The sequence below is a fragment of the Talpa europaea genome (assembly GCF_964194135.1).
Source record: "Talpa europaea genome assembly, chromosome: 1".
Classification (NCBI taxonomy): domain Eukaryota; kingdom Metazoa; phylum Chordata; class Mammalia; order Eulipotyphla; family Talpidae; genus Talpa; species Talpa europaea.
This window is the reverse complement of record NC_140073.1, coordinates 112,213,008-112,227,317: the sequence shown is the minus strand read 5'-3', so window position 1 is coordinate 112,227,317 and position 14,310 is coordinate 112,213,008. Positions and strand designations below refer to the sequence as shown.

The 14,310-nt window shown below is 33.7% G+C and overlaps 1 protein-coding gene across 3 annotated transcripts in view; it reads left to right on the top strand.

Annotated features, from left to right (window-relative positions):
- The window catches only part of ATF2 (activating transcription factor 2), a gene marked incomplete at both ends in the record, with an annotated part of 55,772 nt that overhangs the window by 25,210 nt on the left and 16,252 nt on the right, over nucleotides 1-14,310 (top strand). For 2 of the 3 annotated variants that reach the window (XM_084229075.1, XM_084229074.1), the window contains 2 exons: nucleotides 986-1,100; nucleotides 3,837-3,923. In XM_084229075.1, coding sequence (XP_084085201.1) covers nucleotides 986-1,100; nucleotides 3,837-3,923 — 202 coding nt within the window. The remainder of the gene's footprint in view (nucleotides 1-985; nucleotides 1,101-3,836; nucleotides 3,924-14,310) is intronic. The other variant, XM_084229076.1, reaches the window with a different exon arrangement.

The window sequence follows — 14,310 nt, the reverse complement described above, 5'->3', positions numbered from 1 at the left end:
TTATGGCGGGGGGGGGGGGGGGGGGGAAAGTTTGTAGGGCACTCGAAAAGATTTGTAGGGGAGGGGGATTGGGAAGAAGAGGTTCATTGTCTGATTGTCTGAATTCTCTAGGCAGGCTTCCGCATTCCTGTTCCCAGGTGGGCTGCCTGGTGGGTTTTTGCATTCCGGCCTCAGTTGTGAAGGGAAGGAGGACAAAAAGAAAAGGGAAGGGTGAAACTAGAAAATGTGCTCTGTCATCTGTAGTATCTGGGGATTGTGAGTCTGCCCTCCAGGCACTTCTCATCTGCTTGGTATTATAATTGTGATCAAGCCCTAGATCCCCAGCCCTGGTTTCAATCTTATCAACAAGGCTGTCCACTGATCAGCTTCTGGGATTCTTTTGCATACATTTGTCCTTGGCCCCCCAGGTGTTCCCGGTCATACCTCATGTTCTGTAAATCGGAAGTACATTTATGCATCTTATATATTGGTCATCAGCCCTGCAGACGTTCCCATTCATACCTCCTGATGCATAGCTTGCCCAGAACAAGCAAGCTTTAAGCTCTTGACTGATTTGAAAGCCACCTTGTAAGGTTTGGCTCCTATGACTGATTGACCGGGCAGTTCTGACCCTGTATAGGAATGCAGAACTGCAGGTAACAAAAAATGCTGGCTGGTTTAGGATTAGCATACCCACACATGCTATTTCACATAACATGCATAATTATTTTATCACCAGGTGACATTTATTTCAGTTCTTATGGCTATTTTTCAAGAGCTTTAAGAGTTTTTCTCGCTTAATATATTAGAGATTATCCTAACTAAATTCATAATCTTTCCATTTTTCCCCTGTTTTTACACTGCTATATACATTGTGCATTTAAAACAAATTTGCAGTTACTTTGCAGTGGCTAGAAAAAGATTTTATATACTATGGATAAAACACTTTGTATTTTTTCAGAATGATTTATAAGGATTTCAATTTCCCTTCTTTTGTTTTTCTCAGTCCTGTACCAGGCCCATTTCCTCTTCTTTTGCATCTTCCCAATGGACAAACTATGCCTGTTGCTATTCCTGCATCAATTACAAGTTCTAATGTGCATGTTCCAGCTGCAGTCCCAGTAAGTGTGAAATTTATGGTATTTAAATCTTTGTACCAAAACTGATCTCTGTAATCACAAAGTACATTTGGGACTGATTGATTGGTTTATGAAGCTGATTTGAACAAAATAATACTAGTGGTGGTGAGTAGTACTTTTTGATGTTTATAGTGATAGCATCTACTATTCAAAAATTAATTGCGTAGAAAACGTTGAAACTGTTGAAACTCAGTTGTTTTCCTTTTAATACTAAGAACTATTCTATATTCAACTTTGAATTTGACTAGTTTATACAATTTAAATATTAATACAGATTTCTAGTTTTTAAGGAGATACTACACTAGATATATTTATACTAACTATATTTATGCTAGAATATTTGTCAAGTAATTCCGTACTATTATGATTATTGTACAGATTGTTTATAAAAACACTGAACTTTTTTTTTCCTCATTCTGTAATTTATTTTTTTAAATAAATTTTATTTTTATTCCCCATACAATTGCAATCCCCTTATTTTGACCCCAATCCCTCCCCTCCCCGCCCCCCACCACACATAGAGTGTCTCTGGTTCATAGTTGTTTGTTGATTTTGATTTTCACTTTCTTATAGTTATTCATATAGTCAAGTTTTTTTTTTTTTTTAATTTATGCATACAAGAACTGGGATGTAAGCAAGAGGTGGCAGGGACAGTGAGAGGATTCACCAGAGACATAGTGGGGAGCAGAACAGGCAGATCTACTGAAATACACTGCTGAGGGGGAGCAGTGGGTGAGATAGGAGAGGTCTGTTGCACCATGTGGGTTAGCTTCCTGGCTGGGGATCAAACTCATGCTGCAGAGACTGGAGATAGCTTGATAGCTGAGATTTTAACTCCTGTGCCACTAGGGAGGCCACTTTTATAGTCAAGTTTACAAAATTCTTTTGGTGGCCCCAAGCATGTTAAAATATGAACAGTGTAAAACAGTACTTAGATACTCCTTCACTTTTCCTAGTGCGATACAAAAGAAAAAGTGTTGAGTACCATGTTAAATATATAAATTTTGAAAGATAGAGACAGCAGTTAAATATCTTAAAATTGCTAATTATTAAACATTCAAGAGTACTTTTTTTGGAATAATGGAAGTTAGAAACTGGTTTTTTCCCCTATTCTCAGTTCATAGAACAATTTTAGTCTTACTCTTCAAATGAGTCTTCAGCATTCAACTTTTCACCATTGGAACCACCCTTTTCATCTAGCACTATTTCCCAGAACACATTATTTTCATTTCCCCTAAGCAATTTCAGTATAACACTTTTTGAATCCTAACATTCTCTTCTTGGAAGCCCTGATATTCATATAATAAAATGAATAAAATGATCATTTCTCTTTTTTTTAAAGAAAAAAATTTTTATTTAAAGATTTTTATTTACTTTTATACAAGAGCTGGGGTACAGGCCAAAGGCACAGGAGGGTGAGAGGATTCACCAGAGACAGAGCGGGGAGCAGAACAGGCAGAGGACTGAAATACACTGCTTGAGGGGATCAGCAGGCACAACACGAGAGGTCTGCCACACCATGTGGGAATCTCCCTGACTGGCCGGGAATCAAACCTGAGCTACAAGGCTGCGGACAACTTCACAGCGCTGCGCTCAACCTGCTGCGCCACCGGGGAGGCCCTGATCATTTCTTTTCTGACCTTGTAGATCAGTATTTCTGACCAGTACAATATAATTTAATTTATATTTTTAAATTTATTTTTAAAAGCCTACTTACAGTAACGTTAGCACTTCTAGTGAGATTATGCTCTCGAAATATTACTAAAATTAATGTTAAATATTTCTTCCAAGGGACACTCTCACTATCCAAAATTAACACTGATTCATAGCATTTTAAGATATGTCAACTTCAAACAGAACTTTGCTGTTCAGAATGCATTATTTGAAAGACTTTGTAAGGACACAAATATAAGCTAACTACTTATTTTTTGACAGGGAAAACATTCTTGCCCTGTATTTGAGGTTATGTGGTTATCTTGCTAAATATAACTGTGTTGTATGGGGACTATAACCAAGATGAAAATGCATACATTCTGCAGAAATGAAAAATGATGTAAAAAAAATATAAAATTAAAAAATGGAAAAAAAAGTTTTCAAACTTAAAAAAATGAAAAAAAAAATAAGACAAAAAAAGCAACTGAAATGAAAAAAGAGACATACTTTATACAATAACTAATTTACTCAGTGTTGATATTAATTTTTTTAAAGACAGAAACTAAAATAGAAAAATCTGTTTCAGATTATTAGAGATGATTGGAATTTATCAGATTAATTTGTCATTACACAGTTTATACATCAAACAACTTTCATTTATGTTATAGAAGATCTGTACATTTTAGAAAAGCAAAATTGATTTTTGAAATTATTTTTATCTATACTTAAAAGTTTTGACATCCTTTCAAATTCAAAATGGAAGTATGACAGATCTGTGAGAAATTTTGCACTAGTCAGTGCAAATGAGTTTCTATAAGAAAGAATCCTTAAAAAACCTGAAAATTGAAGCAAGTGTCTCAGAGAAATTAATACTGATAAATCAGGATGTAAGGCCAATAAGTGTTCCATATATGGTTTTCCAAATAGAGTTTAGAGATAAAAATTTCTGTTTCTCAGTTTTTCTGAGTCGCAAATTATTATGGCAGTCATTGTGTAAATTAAGTTTAAATATCATTTTTTAATATATCCTCTAGATCAATTATTTTTTCTATATCTTTTGTGTAGCTTGTTCGACCAGTCACCATGGTGCCTAGTGTTCCAGGAATTCCAGGTCCTTCCTCCCCTCAGCCAGTACAGTCAGAAGCAAAATTGGTAAGCAAGATTTTATCTGTTCGGTACATTTCTTGAACCTATTTAGAATTATTTTTTTCTGTTAAAAGATTGCTTCCAGTGCACAATTTAAGCCACATTTTCTAAAATTATGGGATGTATTACACTATAAAAGAATTAAAAATATTGGAAAAGGAAAGTCACTACCATAGTGACTAGCTAGTGGTACTTTAAAAATTAATGGATAGATAGGAAGTAAAGTTCTGGTTCTTGTCACTGGTTTGTTTGAATTTTTGGCTGTGGCTTTTTAAACTCCTCCTGGTGGAGGATAGAAGTACTACATGTCAAGCTCGATGTAGCTGTCAGCAGACAGTGCTAATACAATTGTGTTTACAGTGATAATATTAGAACAGTATGAGCAAGAATTGCGAAATGGTATCCAGGTTAATGAACATATAACATGAGGAAACCCATATTTCTTAGTTGTGTCACACATTAAAAAATTAGTGTTCTTTAAGGACGTATTATAGATTAGGAATCAGGAGACATGTTTTAATTTTAATCCTAATTCTACCTACTACCTTTATCAAGCCACTTTCAACTTTTCTGAGGCTCAGTTTTATCATCTGTAAAATAAATGAATTAAATTTTGATTTCTAAGCTCTATTATAGCCCCAGATGCTATAAAATTTGTAATTATTTTTCTAAAAAACCTCAAGCTACTTTTACTTTTTCTTTAATAAGTGTAATTTTCATTCTACAATCTAATAACACACATCAAGGCTAATTGTTCTTAATATCAATTAATGAAAGTATCCTTAGGCAATCGATAGTTAATAAACACCTGTGTGTTTCAGTTTTATATTAGACACTAAATTAGCCATGTAAATTTCTTATATATTAATGCATATGAGAACCATTGTATATTGCAATGCTTTAAATTTTTTACTGCTATTCTTCATTAGTACAAATAATCTGAAATTTGCATGTGATTTTTTTTTTGTTTTAATAAAACTTGCACATATAGTCTGAATGAACCACAGTTAATTGAGGAATATAAAAATCATCTGGTTGTTGATTATGGTAAGGGACTCGAAAACCCAAGAGGGAAATTTTTCATACAACAGCATGATCAGCTCAAAGCTTTGGAAATACTAAGGTGACTCTTCACTTGATAGCGGAAGAACTTTTTTTATACTTCCTATTTTAAGCATACTGTACTAATAAAGAATTCAGTTGCTGAGAATTGAGTATAAAGGGGCAATCCTGTTTACTGTACACTGCATTCGAAAATATTTTTACATGTTCAGTGAAATTGTTTTCCTATAACTTAAAGGATCAGATCAGATTTAAATAGTTTTGACTACAAGAGTAGGCTGTATTTGTAGAAACAATTAAATTTAACACTTCCCTGGTTTATTTCTTTTGGGTGATCAGGAAATTAATAAGAATAAATAAAATCTTTATTTTAAAAAAGTATTTTGTGTGCTTGCATATTAAAAAATACTAAGCATATAACTTTCACAAATTTATATGTGAAAAAAAGTCATTGGGTGAAGGCCCAAAAAACAATGGGAGTCACAGGTTATCCACTTAAATTTAACAGTCCTATTAAAATTTCTTTTTAGCATTTTTGCTGATGTAAAATAATGATAGTTAGATGATTGCCATTTTAATTAATAAGCAAGATTGTCTTGTTTTTAAATAACTGAAAAGACTTAGAAATTATTCTATTTCCTTTTTTAAAAAACTTTTATTATGGAAAAAATTTCAAACATACAAAGTAAACCCCATGTACCTATCACCTAGCTTCCATTATTTTCAGTATAACTGCTGTCCTTTGTTAATCAATTCCTCATAACCATTCCCTACCCTCACTTTTAATAAACCTTTTACTTTTTAGTGAACCATTCTTAATGTAAAATTAATATATATTGAAATGGACCAGTTTTAAGTGTACAGTTTTGACAAATAAATGCATTCATGTAATTCACACCCATATTATGATATGGAACATTAACATCTTCCCTTTCCGGTCTCTTTTCCCCAAATATTGTGGTATTTGTCATCAACATAATTTTAAAATGTTTTTTAAAAATAATGTTATTTTTTAAAAATGGAGGTGGGATCCACAAATACAAGATTATATTGTCCTTTCCAATGCTACAGAAAAATTCCTAGGATGTACTTTTTCTATAAAATTGTACTGATCTTGCCAAATTTAGATCTTAGGGGCCTTTTTGTTATTCAGCACATAAACATAGATATTTGCCATCTGTGTTACTTGTCTAATAAATTTTAAAAAACAAATTTTAATAAAATGTTTGTAACCAAACCGTTACTCTTCTGAATAAGGAAATGTTAATCACCTGGAAATTTTAAGAAGATCTTGTAAAGTTTTAAGTAGTGTCTTCTGGAATCATTCCTTTAAGACTTGTGTGACAAACTGAAAAATATCTGCACACAGTGGGTAGCCAGTAAATTTTCTGCAGGGGGTTTCTACTGAGAGCTGACAGAGGGCATCTTGGCAAATGTTCAGAAACCTACATTAACTTAGTTGGGCCCTGCATGGAACCTCATGTTCAGCAGAATTCTTCTGACCTGCCTCTGCATGCCAAACTAATCAGCAAACACCTAATGAGCCCACTCCAAAGAAACAGACTCTCTCCCAACCTACTTCATTTTCATATGTTCTCTGGGGACAGGAAGACAAGACTTCATGAGGACTGATGATGCTGCAAAGACCACAATAATGATAATTAACTTGCTGAATTTAGAAGATTATGCTGTTAATTAGTTGCAAAATAAAGATAAGTAATAGAGCAGCAGATGGTAGGATAACACCCAGGAGAAGGAGGGTTATTACTCTGATGAGCTTTTGTGGCACATATAAAATATGAATCTGACTTTTTCATAAATTGTTTCTAGAGAACATTATGTTTTTGCTTTGAACTATGATGGAATAGTTTGTTCCTACCAAATTCTGACAGATGTGATAAAATTTGTTTTTAAGAGTATAATATGTAACGTAGAATTTGAATATCAAATTATCTTAGCAGATATCTCTTAAAATGAAGATGTCAGGTTGGTCAACACAACAACTATTCACTTTTTAATTAATTGACGCTCACTATATCCCTCTGAGAAAAAAAGTTTTCAGTGTAGTTGAATTGTTAAAAATTAATTCTAAACATTACGACAGTAGACTGTTTAGAAATATAGTGGTAAAGATATTTTAGTTTTCCTTTCAAAAGTGTGTACTACAGTTTAAAATTCAACTTATGCTTAGGTTTATTGTACATGTTGGCAATTTCTCTGAATTATCAGTTTTTATTTTTTTGTTGTGAGAAATCTGGGAGCAAACAAAAGCTCTAATTTGGCAAAACTTTTTTTTAAAGATATATTCAATAAACTAGGATCAACAGAAGCTCTGCTTATAGCTCACTCTGATTCTGGGAAGTGACTTTATTCCTTGCACCTTAGTTTCTTTGTCTATAATACAGTGTTTGGAGTACTTGATTTATTTTATCTCTACTGGCTATAAAATAAATAGATTATATTTCTTTTCATTACTTTTTTGAACCAAAGTATTTGTCCTTCTTTGAAGTATCTCTGACAAATATATGTGGATGGATTATAGGTATTCTTAATTATAAAATTTATGTGAATAATAGACATAACTTTTTTACTGACCCATTCTAATTTTTTTAGTATACATGTATTTTTGTTGTGTTTTTTTTTTTTTTAAGCCTGCAGTTCAGAGCAGTGTTAATTAACCCTTGAAAATTATTTTCTTACATTTTATACCCAGTGGCACACTTTTCAAGTCAGACCCATTGTAATCAATGTAACAGCATGGAGCAAACATTAGTGCTTCCTCACTGGATGAGTACTGTATACCCTAGGGCAGTCAAGAGAGGATAATGAATGAATACTGATGCAGCTTTTTAGTGCTCTATAAGGTAGTAACTTGCCCTACTAAAGATTATTCAAGAGAGTGATGTTTATGTACTTCAGATTCCCCTATGTGCAGTTACTGTATTTCATTAATTCTTAAGAGTTAAACTCTTCACTATAAAACTTTAAATGCTCTTCAATTCTATGATGTTTTCTACCTAAGGACTTAAAAATATTTTAACAACACATAACTTACCAAGCTTCACATCTCAACCACTACTTACATTTATGTACATTTATATCCAGAAATGTGAAAGCCATAAGCTAAAACTATATACTAGGTCCTGCTCATTGTTCATTGTTTGACATTGTTTTATAATTATGCAGAGTGACCACTTCCCAGGATTTTCTTTTTTTTTGTTGTTCTGTTCATATGGCCCGCAGTTTCCAACTTTGTCTTTCTATTTTCAATTCTTGACCATTTTGCCCACCTAATTACATCCAATGACCAATGCTTTGTCATTCATCTAATTTTAGTTTTAATCCATTCACTTCCACATTATAACGTCAGTTCAGAGTGTCCCAGTTTCCTGTGCCTTAACTACTAGTGTGGTTATTTCTGTTTGTTGAAAAAGGAAGGAACCAGGAATCTTGTTGGGATTCAGACAGGTGTAGTGTATGATATTGTCTTAGTTTGCTTGCTCTTTTTTTTTTTTTCATTTTATATATTTTTTACATCATTTTTCATTTTTGTATAATGTATGCATTTTCATCTTGGTTATAGTCCCCATACAATTCACACCACCCTTGTTTTGATCCTACTCCCTCTTTCTCCCCCCCCCCCCCACATAATGTGTCTCTTGTTGATTTTGATTTTTACTTTATTATAGTTAGTCTTTTTCCTGGTCCCTTATTTTAGGTTTTCTAAATTCCTGCTATGAGTGAGACCATCTGATGTTTTTCTTTTTCTTTCTGGCTTATTTTGCTGAGCATGATCCCTTCCATCTCCCTCCATGTTGCTACAAATGGCATGAGTTTATATTTTTTGATTGCTGAGTAATATTCCATCATGTGTATGTACCACATCTTCTTGATCCAGAGATCTATTTTTGGGCATTTGGGCTGTTTCCATAGCTTAGCTATTGTAAATAGTGCTGCTATAAACATAGGGGTGCAGGTGCTCTTTGGAATTAATGTTTCTGTGTCCTTTGGGTAAATTCCTGGGAGTGGAATTGCTGGATCATATGGAAGCTCCATCTTTAGCAGGTTGAGGAATTTCCACAAAGCTCTCCATAGTGGTTGGACCAGTTTGCTGATATGGCCTTAAGAACATATTTAATATGATAAAATATGTCTAATGCTAACCTGGTGCTTAAGATGACCTCGAAGTACATTTTGAAACTACAGAAGTATAGGAAATTTATCGATTCTTTGCATCTCTATCCCCATACCAGTGCTAAGAAAATACAGGTTTCGGTTGTTAATTTTTGAAGAAATAAGGAAGCGTTGATTTGAGAAAGTCTCTTATGACTCAAGTCATTTTATGTGTTCTATTTAAACTTTACCACAACATTGCGTGGAAGTTACCATTCTTATTTTTGCAGTTGAGGAAGCTGAGAATCAAAGAGTAAATGGGAGTCACACAGATAGGTGGAGGCAGAGTTAAAATTCCCAGGGTAAAGTACAATAGCTTCTCGACTATATACATTATGTATGCTAATATTTGTACATTACACATTATGTACACTAATCAGTGAATATAACAGGACTTTACATATTGTGGTGCTATTACTATTCATAAAGCAGTAGTCTGTCAGGAAAGAGGGGAAAAAAACAAGCAGACCTGAATCTAGGGTGACATATCTTAGCGGTTGTAGTACCTGACTTGATTTTCTCAATTTTCTCTGGTTGTCTTTTGGATCTTCAAGCCATCAAGATTATTTTTCTTGATCTTTCCTTGTGTGTTTGGTAGCACCAAAGCTAATAAATGTAATATGGCATCATGGAAAAATTGTGTACTTTTAAAAAGATTCAAATTCAGGTCAGGATTTGAACTAGTTTAATGGCTGTCCTACCTTGACAAAAATCTCTAGTTCCCTAATTTGTAAAATAAGGTTATTGTCCTATTAGAAACAGGAATGGATCTCAAGTATATTACGCTAATGGAAAAAATCTAGATTCAAAGGCAATGTACTCTATGATTTCATTTATGTGATATTCTGGAGAAGGCAAGACTTTAGGGATCAGAAAACAGGTCAGTGGTTTCCAGGGGCCAAAGGTGGGAGATTATGACTTGAAGAACACAAGGGCATTTTTTAGTGTAATAGAACTATTCTGTATCTTGATTATAGGGGCATGTTGTATGGTGGCATGTGTTTGTTAAAGCCCATAGAACTATATGCTAAAAAGCTCATTTTTACTGGCTGTATCTTCAGTAAAGTTTTTTTTTTTAAATTTGTTCTTGTTTTTAAAATTATACCCAGAATCTGCAATAATTGGCAGTAAAGAGAAAATGTCCTCTAACACTTGTCCAGGAATAATTATTGCCTCAGTGGAAATTTTGGTAACATATTCATATATGCTTCAGTTGATTTTTTTAAAATTTCATATATTTTTACATCATTTTTCAATATACTTCAGTTTTTAAGGAACATCGCTCACTTATAGTAAGAAGATAGACATATACATAAGGAAAATACAAATTTTGGGTTTTTTTTTTTTTCATGATCATTTCTTTTTTTAATAAATATATTGAGTCATACTTGAGATTTAGTAAGCTATACAAACTTTAAATGTAAAGTCTGGTAAGTTTCACATATATACACCAGGAAACCATCACTACAATCAAGATGGTAAAATTCCCCATCACTCTAAAAAAATTTCCTTGTCATATTTTATAAGCCACCCTCCTGCTGCTCCCCATCTCCACCACCTCATAGCAGGGGACCACTGATCTGCTTTTTGTTACCGTAGAGTTGTTTTCTTTTTTTTTTTTTTTTTTTTTTTAGTTTACATTTTCTGCAATTTTTTTTAAAATATATTTTTTTATTTAAATTTTATTTTTATATTCCCCATACAATTACAACCCCCTTATTTTGACCCCAAGCGCTCCTTTTCCCCGCCCCCACCCCCATAGAGTGTCTCTGGTTCATAGTTGTTTGTTGATTTTGATATTTTCTTTCTTATAGTTATTCTTTTTCCTGGTCCCTTATTTAAGTTTTCTAGATTCCTGCTATGAGTGAGACCATCCGGTATTTTTCTTTTTCTTTCTGGCTTATTTCCCTGAGCATGATCCCTTCCAGCTCCATCCATGTTGCTGCAAATTGCATGTGTTTATCTTTTTTGAATGCTGAGTAATATTCCATGGTGTATATGGACCACATCTTCTTGATCCAGTCATCTATTTTTTGGGCATTTGGGCTGTTTCCATAGCTTAGCTATTGTAAACAGTGCTGCTATAAATATAGGGGTGCAGGTGCTCTTTGGAATTGATGTTTCTGTGTCCTTTGGGCAAATACCTAGGAGTGGAATTGCTGGATTATATGGAAGCTCTATGTTTAGTAGGTCAAGAAATCTCCACACAGCTCTCCATAGTGGTTGGACCAGTTTGCACTCCCACCAACAGTGCAGGAGAGTTCCTTTTTCTCCACAACCTCGCCAACATTTGTTGTTGCTAGTTTTTTTAATATGTGCCATTCTCACTGGTGTAAGATGGTATCTCATGGTAGTTTTGATTTGCATTTCCCTGATGACAAGTGATGTTGAACATTTTTTCATATGCCTGTTGGCCATTTCATTTCCTCTTCAGAGAAGTTTCTTTTTAGCTCTTCTGCCCATTTTTTGACTGGATTATTTTCTTTGTTTGTGTTCAGTCTCATCAGCTCTTTGTAGATTTTTATGATCAGTCCTTTATTATTAGTGTTGTGTGCAAAAATGTTCTCCCAGTCGGTGGGGTTTCTCTTTGTTTTTGTTATTGTCTCTTTTGCTGTGCAGAAGCTCTTTAATTTGATGTAGTCCCAGCTGTTTATCTTTGCCTTCACAATCACTGCTTTGGGTGATATGTCTGTAAAGATGTCTTTGATGTGCATATCATGGAGTGTTTTGCCTATATTTCCTTCTATGTATTTTATGGTTTCAGGTCTTATGTCTAGTTCTTTAATCCATTTTGAGTTTGTTTTTGTGCATGGTGTTAGGTAGTAGTCAAGCCTCATTCTTTTGCATATAGCGACCCAGTTTTCCCAGCACCATTTATTAAACAGACTTTCTTTGCTCCAATGCATATTCTTTGCTCATTTGTCAAAGATTAGTTGGCCATAAATCTGTGGGTTTATATTCAATTCCATTGGTCTGTGTGTCTGTCCTTGTTCCAATACCATGCAGTTTTGATGATTATGGCATTGTAGTATAGTTTGGAGTCTGGGAGTGTGATGCCTCCATTCCCTTCTTTTTTTTTTTTTTTTTTTTTTCAGGAGAGCTTTGGCTGTTCGGGGTTTTTGGTGATTCCATATGAATTTAATCAATGATTGTTCTGTTTCTTTGAAGAATGACATTGAAATTTTTATTGGAATAGCATTGAACCTGTATATTGCTTTTGGTAGGATGGCCATTTTAATAATGTTTATTCTTCCAATCCATGAGCAGGGGATGTCTTTCCATTTCTTTGTGTCTTCTTCTATTTCTTTTAACAGTGTTTTATGGTTTTCTTTGTATAGGTCCTTTACCTCTTTTGTTAGATTTATTCCCAAGTATTTGATTTTTTTTTTTGTTTCAATAATAAAAGGGATGGTTTTTTTGATTTCTTCTTCAGATTTATTGTTTGTGTATAGGAAGGCTACTGACTTTTGCGTGTTGATTTTGTATACTGCCACTTTACTGAACTGATTGATGAGTTGAATTATTTTTCTGTGGAGTTTTTGGGGTTCTCTAAGTATATTATCATATTGTCTGCAAATAGTGATAGTTTGACTTCTTCTTTTCCTATTTGGATTCCTTGTATGTCTTTCTCTATTCTTACCACTCTGGCTAGGACTTCCAGTATTATATTGAAAAGCAGTGGTGAGGGTGGACATCCTTGTCTTGTTCCAGATCTTAATGGGAATGCTTTCAGCTTTCGCCATTGAGAATGATACTGGCTGTTGGCTTGTCATATATGACCTTTATGATGTTGAGGTATGTTCCTTGTATCCCAAGAATTTCAAGGGCTTTTATCATGAATGGGTGTTGCACTTTGTCAAAAGCTTTCTCGGCATCTGTTGATATAATCATGGTTTTTATATTTCTTTTTTGTTGATGGATATCATTGATTTTCGGATGTTGAACCATCCTTGTGTTCCTGGAATGAATCCTACTTGGTCGTGGTGAATTATCTTATGGATACATTGTTGGATTCTGATAGCTAAAATTTTATTGAGGATTTTTGCATCAGTGTTCATTAGGGAGATTGGCCTGTAGTTTTCTTTTTTTGTGTTGTCCTTGTTCGGTTTTGGTGTTAGTGTAATGTTGGCTTCATAGAACGTGTTTGCTATTATCCCTTCCTTCTCAATTTTTTGGAAGAGTTTGTGAAGGATAGGCACTAATTCGAAGAAAATACAAATTTTTGAAAGTTATGAAAGTTATAAAGTTGTTATTTGGAGTGAATGAGGTCCCTTTGCAAAAACTTTTTCTACCCCTTTCGGCTATATCCCTTTAGGGAAGAGATTAAAGATTGCCAAGAATCTGTGTTTTTAACATGTAACATCCAGACAGTTACTTCTAGGAAGTTTAGGAAGGATATGCTGGATATACTGAAACACAGTTCTTATATCAGTATTTGTAGCCTTCCTTCTCTCATTATTTATCTTCATGTGGATTTAGGAAAATATAATGGACCTTTCACTGCATAAATTTTGTGATAAAACTTTATATTGGACTCAAGGGGTGTGTCTCAGTTATTAAGATCAATATCAACAATAATAGTCTGAGAGCTCTTGGATCCTTGAGGTTCTTTTCATCACTAAGATGATTATCCTTGCTAATTATTTCATATTTATAGGTCATAATAATTAATACCCCAAAGATCACATATACCCATTTTGACCAAAGAAACCAATTTTAGTCAAGTAGCAAGTTCATTGGTTGTGTACTTCTGTTAACAAATCAGTGTACCATTTGATAGAAAAGATACAAAGAAATAAAGGCAATTTCTGTTTATGTTGATTAATTTACTTGAATAAAACTAGCTGTTTTTAGTCAACAATGCTTCTGTTCTTCACTCTTTTCTCAAAAGCTGGTTATGAATAGCAAAGTATAGAATACTCCAGTAGTGCTAGACAAAAAGTCTCAGGGAAGCTTTCCAAAGGTCCTATTGTTAGTCTTAATAATATTCATTATGTCTTAGGAATGCAGTGGAATGTGAATGAATGAAAACTAATTTTTAGGGCTGAAGGTAATGTATGCATTCTGTAACAAGTACCCTTTTTGGATAACCAGAGTATGTTGGGAGTTAGATTTGGATGGAATGCCAGAAACTTTTTTTTAGATTGGTGTTTGCATT